Source organism: Oncorhynchus nerka, linkage group LG9b (assembly GCF_034236695.1).
Source record: "Oncorhynchus nerka isolate Pitt River linkage group LG9b, Oner_Uvic_2.0, whole genome shotgun sequence".
In the NCBI taxonomy this organism is placed as follows: domain Eukaryota; kingdom Metazoa; phylum Chordata; class Actinopteri; order Salmoniformes; family Salmonidae; genus Oncorhynchus; species Oncorhynchus nerka.
The window spans coordinates 9459011-9471533 of record NC_088424.1 but is presented as its reverse complement, the minus strand read 5'-3'; the positions used below and the strand labels follow the sequence as shown (position 1 = coordinate 9471533).

The 12523-nt window shown below is 44.4% G+C and overlaps 1 protein-coding gene across 1 annotated transcript in view; it reads right to left on the bottom strand.

Moving 5' to 3' along the window:
• The window catches only part of myo10 (myosin X), a 253221-nt gene that overhangs the window by 48360 nt on the left and 192338 nt on the right, over nt 1-12523 (bottom strand). Inside the window, exon 20 of the mRNA XM_065013323.1 lies at nt 2477-2601. Coding sequence (XP_064869395.1) covers nt 2477-2601 — 125 coding nt within the window. The remainder of the gene's footprint in view (nt 1-2476; nt 2602-12523) is intronic.

Here is a 12523-nt window from a genome sequence, read left to right as displayed (position 1 = left end):
TTAACTGCCTGTTCTGGGGCAGAACGACAGATTTGTACCTTGTCAGCTCGGGGATTCGAACTTGCAACCTTTCGATTACTAGTCCAACGCTCTAACCACTAGGCTACCCTGCCGCCCTGTCTATAATAGTTCATGTGGGATTCAATGGCATTATGAAGGGCAGCTCTGAACAGCTGGAGATGGATTTTAAAGAACCGATTGGGTCACTGCTTGACACCAACAGACACCCCTAAATATAATAGCCTTCCTTAAATCGTGGCATTGAACGTTTCAGCAGACCTTTTACCCTTCATAACTGGCTACGAGACTATTGCAGCTCTGTGGGTGTAACATTTAATGACAAGTTTGATACCTTCTGGAAACAAAGCTCATATTATAAGGAGGATGGGATCCACCCAAATCATTTGGGTTCCTGGATCCTTTCACAGCATTATAAGGCTGTGTTGAGACAATGACTTATCAATGAAAACAGTCAAACATCCCAGAAAAGTGCTAACTTAAGAAACAAGGTTAATGAAGTCGATAACTTGCTAGTAACAGATTATGTTCATATTCTGACAATCTCTAAAACTAGATAATACCTTTGATGATATAGTGGTAGCATCTCATGGTAATAACATCTACAGAAAATACAAAAATACCAATGGCGATGGTGTTGCAGTCTATATTAAGAACCACATTCCTGTAAGGCTTAGAGAGGATCTCATGTTAAATAGTGTTGAATTAATATGGCTACATGTTCACCTGCCTCACCCAAAGCCCATTCTTGTGGGAAGCTGCTATAGACTACCAGGTGCTAACAGTCAGTATCTGGATAAATGTGTGAAATGTTTGATAATGTGATATCAACATAGAGCTATATTTTCTTGGTGATTTCAATATTGACTGGCTTTCATCAAGCTGCTCAATCAAGAAAAAACGTCAAACTGTAACCAGTCCCTGCAACCTGGTTCAGATTATCAGTCAACCTACCAGGGTAGGTACACACAGTACAGGAATGAAATCATCAACATGGATTGATCACATCTTTACTAATGCTGCAGACATTTTCTTGAAAGCAGTATCCAGATGCCTAGGATGTAGTGATCACAATATCTAGGAAAACCAAAGTTCCAAAGTCTGGGCCTAATATAGTGTATAAGAGGTCATACAATACGTTGTGTAGTGATTCCTATGTTGTTGACGTAAAGAATATTTTCTGGTCTGTGGTGTGTAATGAGGAGCAACCAGACAAGGCACTTGACACATTTATAAAATGTCTTATTCCAGTTACTAATAAGCATGCGCTCATTAATTAAGAAAATTACTGTACAAACGGTTAAATCCCCTTTGATTGACGAGGAACCGAAAAAGTGTATGGTTGGGAGGGATGAGGCAAAAGGAATGGCAAATAAGTCTGGCAGCACAACCGATTGGCAAACGTACTGCTATAGAGAAATCATGTGACTAAACTGAAGAAAAAAAAGAAGAAACTATACTATGAATCAAAGATAAATTATATAAAGAATGATAGTAAAAAGCTTGGGAAAAAAGCGAACTCAGCTCCATCATTCATTGAATCAGATGTATCATTTGTCAAAAAACCCACTGATATTGCCAATTACTTTAATGATTTATTATTTATCAAGATTAGCAAATTTAGGCATGACATGCCAGCAGCAAACACTGACACTACACATTCAAGTATATCTGACCAAATAATGATAGACAATAATTGTAATTTTGAATTCTGTAAAGTGAGTGTGGAAAAGGTGAAACAAAAATATTGTTGTCAATCAACAATGACAAGCCACCGGGGTCTGACAACTTGGATGGAAAACTACTGATGATATTTCCACTATTTGCCATATTTTCAATTTAAGTCTACAAGAAAGTGTGTGCCCTCAGGCCTGGAGGGAAGCAAAAGTAATTCTGGTATTTCGCTACACTCGCATTAACATCTGCTAACCATGTGTATGTGACAAATTAAATTTGATTTTGATTTGAAGTCATTCCGCTACCCAGGAATAGTAAAGCCCCCTTTACTGGCTCAAATAGCTGACCAATCAGCCTGTTACCAACCCTTAGTAAACTTTTGGAAAAAAATGTGTTTGACCAGATACAATGCTATTTCACAGTAGACAAATTGACAGCAGACTTTCAATGATAAAGGGACAATAGAGAGCTAAGTACAGGCCATTAGCACGTTTGGTATTAATGACAATCAGAGTCATCAGAGCACAGTTTTGGAGAACCCTAGTTACCGTGACTCAACAGTCATGTGGAATTTGACTGTGGTCATGACTCCTGACTGTCGGTATGGCGGTAATATGGTCACCATAACAGCCCTAGTCTCAGAGTAGGAGTGCTGGTTTAGGATCAGTTTAACCTTTTAGATAACTTGAATAAGAATAACTGGACAGGGGAGAGCTGATCCTAAGATCAGCACTTCTACTATAAAACACTTGAACACATACGGCCCCAGCTCTGTACTCACCTGGTACAGAAGTCTTGGAAAGGCCTCCTGATGGGGAAGCCTGTACGGCGGATCTTAACTGTCTCCAGCATCCCTGAGTATCTGAGCTGGTTCAGCACCACCGTCTGGTCAAACTGCTCAGGCATCTGAGGGCAGGAAAGTGGACGGAAATACATAATACTGCGGCGGTTGCTTGGACACAAAATGGCAGCGACATCGCATCACTCAGGCGGGTGCTGTACATAATGTTTTGGTGTGTTCTTTTGATGTTACACATTAGTAGTGCAGCAGATGAGTGGGCACACACTGTGCAGAGGGAAGCCTTGTGAACCCAGTCGCTATTAGCTATGTAAATACAACCTAGTATTGACAAATCTGAAATGATTTTGGGCAGTCGTGTAACTTTTCATCGATAAGTCGCTCAATCAGATGACGTGATGCTTGTACAGTGCTTTTTATAACGCCGTTGTCACAGGCAATACTTCAGATGTCATTAGGCAACTGGAAAACCAGTGTTCATATTTGTGTGTTAAGAAAATACATACGTTTAGTTTGAGACCACTAGAGACGCAGCCCTGACTTCTTAAACAAATGTCATAAATTGAACAAGTTGAGACGACATAACTGATGAGGTCTACAACCATCACACAGCCCCTACTGTAAAACCCTCCATTCATACTCTCATATGATGCATATCTCTCATTCATGAATCGAAGCCCTTTAACACAAAACACGCAGGAGCACACAGGAATATCTGTCATTCACAAATCAAAGCCCTTTCATTTGCTTGGCCATTTAGAGACGTCTCTCCACCAGCAACAGATACGAAAGGCATTGGGGGAAGGAAGGGGAGTGTGTGAGCGAAAGCCTAGTGGAAGTCATTATGTGGTACCCCTCACCCTTAACCTCAGTGGGCGTAGGGGGGTAGCAATAAGAGGGCGCTTTCATATCTCATGTATTGCCCCTTTAATTTCAATTTCATTGAAAGGGCAGAGATCTAGATAGACCCATTCTGGCCAAGAGAAGAAGCGATCAGATTCACCAATGGACACAGATCACTGGCTGAATGACGCCCTGTAAGAGCAATAGGCTAAGGGAACACCTTATTAGCATAATTGTATTTGCATAATGAGCCTAACTAGCCGTCGTTGTGTCACAAAGCCCCGTGTCATAGGAAGCTGCCGTCTGACTCTTTCTTTCTTTTTCTGACTGACTGTCGTTGTCTGGTTTTGACCAACCCGATTGTCTGTATGTCAGATGTGCTACCTCTCATTGTATATCGCTCTGTCTCTCTACCATCTCTGTTTTTAATTCTCAGATTTTAAAAAGCAGTTTGTCTGTCAGACAGCTGCCCTCTCTTTCTGTCTTTCTGTCTCTCTTTTGCTCTCCCGCTCTTTCTCTGCCACTTTCTGACTTTTGAAACATTGCTTGTTTGTCAGAGAGCTGCCTCTGCAGGTCATATCTCTCTTTACCTCTCTCTCTGTGTTGCAAATTCTACTCTAATAAAGTACTCTTTATTTTTCCTCAGTCTGATTTTAAACCCCACAGCTGTCATTTCAGGAAGCCACAGTGGGCTACTCTCTCTGACATTCAGTTTCTATATCTAAACAGACAGTGAGTATGGGCTCAGGGAGAGCAAGAGCTACACCATGTATATGAAACAACTACTGTAGGCCTACGTCATACTCAGAACTTACCCGGTAAAATGTGTATTCTGTCTCTTTTGTTTTATTAATTCCCTCACTTCAGGGGCACTACATCCCTCACTTCAGGGGCACTACATCCCTCCCTTCAGGGGCACTACATCCCTCCCTTCAGGGGCACTACATCCCTCCCTTCAGGGGCACTACATCCCTCCCTTCAGGGGCACTACATCCCTCCCTTCACCTTCATTGGCACTACATCCCTCCCTTCACCTTCAGGGGCACTACATCCCTCCCTTCAGGGGCACTACATCCCTCCCTTCAGGGGCACTACAGCCCTCCCTTCAGGGGCACTACATCCCTCACTTCAGGGGCACTACATCCCTCACTTCAGGGGCACTACATCCCTCACTTCAGGGGCACTACATCCCTCACTTCAGGGGCACTACATCCCTCCCTTCAGGGGCACTACATCCCTCCCTTCAGGGGCACTACATCCCTCCCTTCAGGGGCACTACAGCCCTCCCTTCAGGGGCACTACAGCCCTCCCTTCAGGGGCACTACAGCCCTCCCTTCAGGGGCACTACAGCCCTCCCTTCAGGGGCACTACATCCCTCACTTCAGGGGCACTACATCCCTCACTTCAGGGGCACTACATCCCTCACTTCAGGGGCACTACATCCCTCCCTTCAGGGGCACTACATCCCTCACTTCAGGGGCACTACATCCCTCACTTCAGTGGCGCTACATTAACACATTTGGCCAAAAGGCAAAAAAATAATTAAATAAATTCTTATAGACCAGAAGACCCACAACCTCTTTACAAAAAAGTGCAGGGTCAGGCCTTTTGCCCGTCAATTAAAGTTACATATTGCACCTTTAAAAATCTAGTATGTGAATGTAAATCTAGATCCAAAATATTGAATTCAAAGTTCCCAAACTTCAATCAATCAATCAATCAATAGGCATGATTACAAACAGGCATCAGCCACGGCCTCTCTCTATCTCTCTGAAGGGAACGCATAGTCTGAGATAGCAAAACCTTATCTCTTCACACCAAATGTCTAACTAAAGACCAAGCTGGTCATTCAGTTGGACAAAAGAGGGTGTGTTCAGTTGGTCATGGGGGTTGGGAACTCTGAGGGAAAAGTCAAATATGGACCAGAGAGAGGAGAGAATGCCTCCCCCCTTACAAATCATCATATGTATAGCAACAAAAAGCTGAATTATTAGTATACACACAGTATTATATCAATGATTGTAAATAAAATCAATAAGAGAATCCATCATCTCAGTTGATGAGAATATCAACAGGTATTTTCTCTCTGTAAGTAACCAAAAAAATCATATCACATAAGCTGATTATCACGTGTCAAACATTGGTAAAAACTAGGTTTGCAAAAAGCACCACACATATAAATGGTGCATTGTTTAAACTAACAGTGTCCCAAAGAGCAGTGCATTTCAAAGGTTGAGAGACGAATAATAGAGCGAGCTGTGGTGACACATCTGTTTGTTTTTAACCGTCACATTTTTATCTCCTTATCAATTCATTTTGGTCGTGAGCAAAATCAATGAACTGCAACAGCACAACAAATACACATCTAATAATGACACATAACTGGCAGAAGAGTTGTCCCTTTCGCCAGCCAATCAAATGGTGTGTCCTCACCAAAAATGCTAGCCCTAGATAATGAATGTGATGGCACAACAATCAATAACTATAGCTAGCAAATGCAACAAGAAACCCCTTCGCCATGCCAACACTGAACCGTGCACCTTTTCAGTCTTCCATTTCCACTCCACCACGGAAGCCAATCTTTCAGGTAAAAACATACTCCAGTGCCACAAACAAAGCCTAATGCACACTAGCCGAGCGATAACACTTTCCATTTCATCTACATAGCCTCTTACCATGCAATGCAGCGTAGTCTCTCATTCCATCTCTAACAATAAGCCAAGAGTTCCGTATCAAGGCAGAGAGATATAGACAGATGACAGAAGTTCCTGAAAGCTGGGTCTCTCTCTCTCCAACACACACACAAGAATAAACACAAGCAGAGAATGAACAAAGCCTTTTGCCAGCTCCGCTTCTCTTTATGTGTGTGGGGGCGGTTACCATGGAGATGCGTCCCATGCTGAGGCTAATTTGTATGGGCCACTTGTAGGGACTGTTGGGGAGGGTGGGGAGAAGTGTGTGTGTATGTGTGAGTGAACATTTTTGTGCCTGTGTATGTTCTATGTAAGTGCATATGTGTGTGTGCGTGTCTTTGCCTGTGTGTGTGTGTGTGTGTGTGTGTGTGTGCGCGTGTCTTTGCCTGTGTGTGTGTGTGTGTGTGTGTGCGTGTGTGCGTGTCTTTGCCTGTGTGTGTGTGTGTGTGTGTGTGCGTGTCTTTGCCTGTGTGTGTGTGTGCGTGTCTTTGCCTGTGTGTGTGTGTGCGTGTCTTTGCCTGTGTGTGTGTGTGTGTCTTTGCCTGTGTGTGTGCGTGTCTTTGCCTGTGTGTGTGTGTGTGTGCGTGTCTTTGCCTGTGTGTGTGTGTGTGTGTGTGTGCGTGCACAGGGGGAAAGGGAATAGTGGACAAAAGCAGTGCACTCTGGAAACACGAGGAGCGGGCATCCGGGAATAAAAGCTGTTCATTTTTAAACATGTTCCAATATCCTCACTAGCATGTCGAATGAATCAATGTATGTATTGGGCAGGCATTGAACTCATGGAACATTCTGTTTTGCAGCGTGACCCTAATGAACTACCTTCCAGTGCAGGCATTGTAACATTGGCTGAAATAGTACTCACACAACCATTTCATGTTTCAAAATGATTTCTTTATCCAGATTAAGGGTGCTGCTATGGAATCCCTATGGCTCCTAACTATGCTAATTTGTATGTGGGTTACATAGAGAAAGTCAATTCACTAAGATCTACATGGATATTATGGCGGAGGCGGGCAATGTTTGTTTCCTTGGGCTGTAGGTGTTATGCAGTGAAAACTCTTTTGAATCTGCTGGGGACTCACATGCTATTAAGTGTACGGTATGCAACATGTTTGCAGACGTCACGGGAAAGGTCAGATGGACACCTTCATGTGTGAAAAATGTATTGAACTCGATGCAGCTAAAGAAAGGATTATTGAACTCGATGCAGCTAAAGAAAGGATTATTGAACTCGATGCAGCTAAAGAAAGGATTATTGAACTCGATGCAGCTAAAGAAAGGATTATTGAACTCGATGCAGCTAAAGAAAGGATTATTGAACTCGCAGCTAAAGAAAGGATTATTGAACAGCTAAAGAAAGGATTATTGAACTCGATGCAGCTAAAGAAAGGATTATTGAACTCGATGCCGCTAAAGAAAGGATTATTGAACTCGATGCAGCTAAAGAAAGGATTATTGAACTCGATGCAGCTAAAGAAAGGATTATTGAACTCGATGCAGCTAAAGAAAGGATTATTGAACTCGATGCAGCTAAAGAAAGGATTATTGAATTCGATGCAGCTAAAGAAAGGATTATTGAACTCGATGCAGCTAAAGAAAGGATTATTGAACGGAATAAGGATTCTTAGAGTCTATCGGCATCTTTAAATGCTTCCTATCAAAACATCCAAGAGGATTATAATGGGACCTTCCTGGGATATGATCAGTTTCCGCCATTGTACCCCTCTATTAGTTTGAACCAGATTTATGGCCGCTCATTGTTCAACTCCAGTTGAGTGTGAATTGATGTGTGTCGGAACCAGAAAGAAGGAGAAGAATCGTTCCCGGCGCGCCTGCTTTGTTACCCCGCGTACAGACTTAAGACTCAAATTGCTTTGAGTTGCCTGTCCTGTCTGTCTTCTACCGGGGACGTACATGTTCCTTCCATGGCTGTGAAAGCTACTGTCCTAGTGAATCAACTGCCTGGACCCCTGTGGCCCCCCTCCCCTGGGCCGTGCTCTCTGTCTCAGAGCTCTGTCTCTCTGGCTGTCGCAAGCCTGCACACAGCCGGCGGTTCAGCGGCCCTCCCCTGGGCCATGCTCTCTGTCTCAGAGCTCTGTCCCTCTGGCTGTTGCAGGCCTGCACACAGCCGGCGGTTCAGCGGCCCTCCCCTGGGCCGTGCTCTCTGTCTCAGAGCTCTGTCCCTCTGGCTGTTGCAGGCCTGCACACAGCCGGCGGTTCAGCGGCCCTCCCCTGGGCCGTGCTCTCTGTCTCAGAGCTCTGTCCCTCTGGCTGTCGCAGGCCTGTACACAGCCGGCGGTTCAGCGGCCCTCCCCTGGGCCGTGCTCTCTGTCTCAGAGCTCTGTCTCTCTGGCTGTCGCAGGCCTGCACACAGCCGGCGGTTCAGCGGCCCTCCCCTGGGCCGTGCTCTCTGTCTCAGAGCTCTGTCCCTCTGGCTGTTGCAGGCCTGCAGAGCTCTGTCCCTCTGGCTGTTGCAGGCCTGCACACAGCCGGCGGTTCAGCGGCCCTCCCCTGGGCCGTGCTCTCTGTCTCAGAGCTCTGTCTCTCTGGCTGTCGCAGGCCTGCACACAGCCGGCGGTTCAGCGGCCCTCCCCTGGGGTAGTTATGTGGCTCTGGCTTCGCAGTCTGCTACGAGGCCGGAACATTCCGGCCGATTATGATAGTTCGATGGTGCACATATATCTGTACCTGGGGCAAGGACTGTGTTTTCCTGGGGCAAAAGTTCAGGATATCACCAGGTTGCTTCCTGAGGCTGTGCGTCAGTCACCGGGGGCTGACACTGTTATAGTTAATGTGGGGTTGAAAGACATTAAGTTGGCTAGATCAGAGCAGCTTAAAAAAATATTTGATAGACCTTGTTAACAAGCTGAAAGACTTAAAGAAGTGTCCGTTCACCTCTGCCCCTCTTCCTCTGCTTGGTCATAGAAGTGGCAGATTCAGTAGACTGCTAGTACTCCTTGACTGGCTGAAAGTCTACTGTCTATACGCAGGCATTACTTTTATTGACAATTTTGATACATTTCAGGGATGATGGAATTCACCCAAATCACCTTGGCGCGTGCGTGAACACTATCTAATCAGTACAAGGCAGCTCTAAGAAATGGACTCTTAAGGTATTTTACTAGTCCTGCTATGGCTAGAAAGGAGGGTACTGCCATCAGCACTTTTACTCATTTGCATTGTAAAATGAAGCCACTGCTGTCTCAGGTAATCCCTACTATAATTACGTCTCAACGCCCCCAGAAAACAACGATAGATAAGCAACATGTAGGGCGGATTGAGGTCAATTTCAACAATTTAATTTTCATTGCTGTGCAGCCTTTTGTTATGAATAATAGGTTGGCAGGTAATGATCTGGCTTTTATTGACAATGCAGGTGATTTCAAAGCCAAAAATGGTTTGAAATGCATACACCTAAAGGTGGTGGTGTTGCTATCTATACAAAAAGTCACCTTTCTGTGTGTCTTTTAAAGGCTACTTCTAGTCCTAAACTATTTTAATTTCTAGTTTAAATCTTCAACTAGGTTCAAATTCTAAAGTAACTCATCTAAAGTAACTCATCTACTGATCTCCCTCCACTAAGAAATGGTTGTTAACTAGTCTCACTGATTTAATAGCTTATTTTTTACTTCTAAAATGTTTGTCAAAAGTCACTTTAACCTGTCCTGGGGAAACCAAGACTCAAGACTGTTTAAAGGATTTTTGTAATAACCTAAATCTCACTCAGTTGATTACCACGCCCACACGTCCAAATCTGAGGGATCCTACTAAATAAACATGAATTGACCTTATGTTTACAACCCCCCTGAGAAATGTGTGGCTAACGGTGTTTTCTCCTAGGAAATTAATGGTCACTGTCCTATTGTTCGTATTATAGATGTTAGGACTGATACAACTACTGCCCACTCAACTACTGACCACAACTACTGACCACAACCTCACAACTTCTGACCACAACCCCACAATTGCTGACCACATCTAGTGACCACAACTACACAACTTCTGACCACAACCACACAAATAGTGACCATAACATCACAACTTCTGAACACAACTACTGACTAAAACTATTGACCACAACTACTGACTTCAACCCCACAACTTCTGACCACAACCACAAAACTACTGGCCTACAACTTTTGACAACATAACTACTGACCACAACCACACAACTTTAAACCACAACCACACAACTGCTGACCACAGCTAGTTACTACAACCACACAATTACTGACCACAAACATACAACTTCTGAACACACAACTACTGACCACACATGTAAATAACCATAGCTACTGACCACCACAATTACTGACCACAACTACCTGGACACAATTACTGACCAGCACCACACAACTACTGACCACAACCACACAACTACAGAACACAACCACACAACTCCTGACCACAACCACACAACTACTGGCTACAACTACTGACCACAACTACTAAACCACAACTACTGACCACAATTACTGACCACAAACATATCTGCTGACCACAACAACACAATCACTGACCCAAGTTACTGACTACAACCACAAAACTTATGACCAGAACTGCTGACCATAACCACACAATGGCTGACCACAATTAATGATGACAACCACAAAAATACTGACCACAACCACACAACTACTGACCACAACCACACAACTACTGACCACAAGAACACAACTACAGACCATAAAACTGACCACCCCAACTGACTCGACTACTGAACAACTCCTGACCACAACTACTGACCAAAACCACACAACTACAGAACACATCTACAGCATCGGTGGGACCCTCGTGGGACGGTTGAGCTAACGTAGGCTAATGTGATTAGCATGAGGTTATAAGTAACAAGAACATTTCCCAGGACATGGACATATCTGATATTGGCAGAACGCTTAAATTCTTGTTAATCTAATTTCACTGTCCAATTTACAGTAGCTATTACAGTGAAATAATACCATGCTATTGTTTGAGGAGAGTGCACAATTATGAACTTGAAAATGTATTAATAAAACAATTAGGCACATTTGGGCAGTCTTGATATCAAATGTTGAACAGAAATGCAATGGTTCATTGGATCAGTCTAAAGCTTTGCACATACACCGCTGCCATCTAGTAGCCAAAATCTAAATCTAAGCTTGAATAATTACATTATGGTCTTTCTCTTGCATTTCAAAGATGACGGTACAAAAAAAGAAAAAATGTCTTTGTATTATCTTTTACCAGATCTAATGTGTTATATTCTACTACAGTAATTTAACATTTCCACAAACGTCAGTGTTTCCTTTGAAATGGTATCGAGAATATGCATATCCTTGCTTCAGGTCTGGAGCTACAGGCAGGTGTTCTGGTCAGACTCCGAAAAAGGGCACATCGCGCACCACTCCCCAGCATTCTTCTTGCCAATGTCCAAGATGTCGATCCCATAGCAACGATAAAAACATTCCCAAACCAGAAACCGTGGATTGATGGCAGCATTCGCGTGAAACTGAAAGCGCGAACCACTGCTTTTAATCAGGGCAAGGTGTCTGGTAATATGTCCGAATATAAACAATGCAGCTATTCCCTCCGCAAGGCTATTAAACAAGCTAAGCGTCAGTACAGAGACAAAGTGGAATCTCAATTCAATGGCTCAGACACAAGAGGCATGTGGCAGGGTCTACAGTCAATCACGGACTACAAGAAGAAACCCAGCCCAGTCACGGACCAGGATGTCTTGCTCCCAGGCAGACCAGCTGGCCGGTGTGTTTACGGACATATTCAATCAATCCCTATACCAGTCTGCTGTTCCCACATGCTTCAAGAGGGCCACCATTGTTCCTGTTCCCAAGAAAGCTAAGGTAACTGAGCTAAACGACTACCGCCCCGTAGCACTCACTTCCGTCATCATGAAGTGCTTTGAGAGACTAGTCAAGGACCATATCACCTCCACCCTACCTGACACCCTAGACCCACTCCAATTTGCTTACCGCCCAAATAGGTCCACAGACGATGCAATCTCAACCACACTGCACACTGCCCTAACCCACCTGGACAAGAGGAATACCTATGTGAGAATGCTGTTCATCGACTACAGCTCGGCATTCAATTCCATAGTACCCTCCAAGCTCGTCATCAAGCTCGAGACCCTGGGTCTCGACCCCGCCCTGTGCAACTGGGTACTGGACTTCCTGACGGGCCGCCCACAGGTGGTGAGGGTAGGCAACAACATCTCCTCCCCGCTGATCCTCAACACGGGGCCCCACAAGGGTGCGTTCTGAGCCCTCTCCTGTACTCCCTGTTCACCCACGACTGCGTGGCCATGCACGCCTCCAACTCAATCATCAAGTTTGCGGACGACACAACAGTGGTAGGCTTGATTACCAACAACGACGAGACGGCCTACAGGGAGGAGGTGAGGGCCCTCGGAGTGTGGTGTCAGGAAAATAACCTCACACTCAACGTCAACAAAACTAAGGAGATGATTGTGGACTTCAGGAAACAGCAGAGGGAA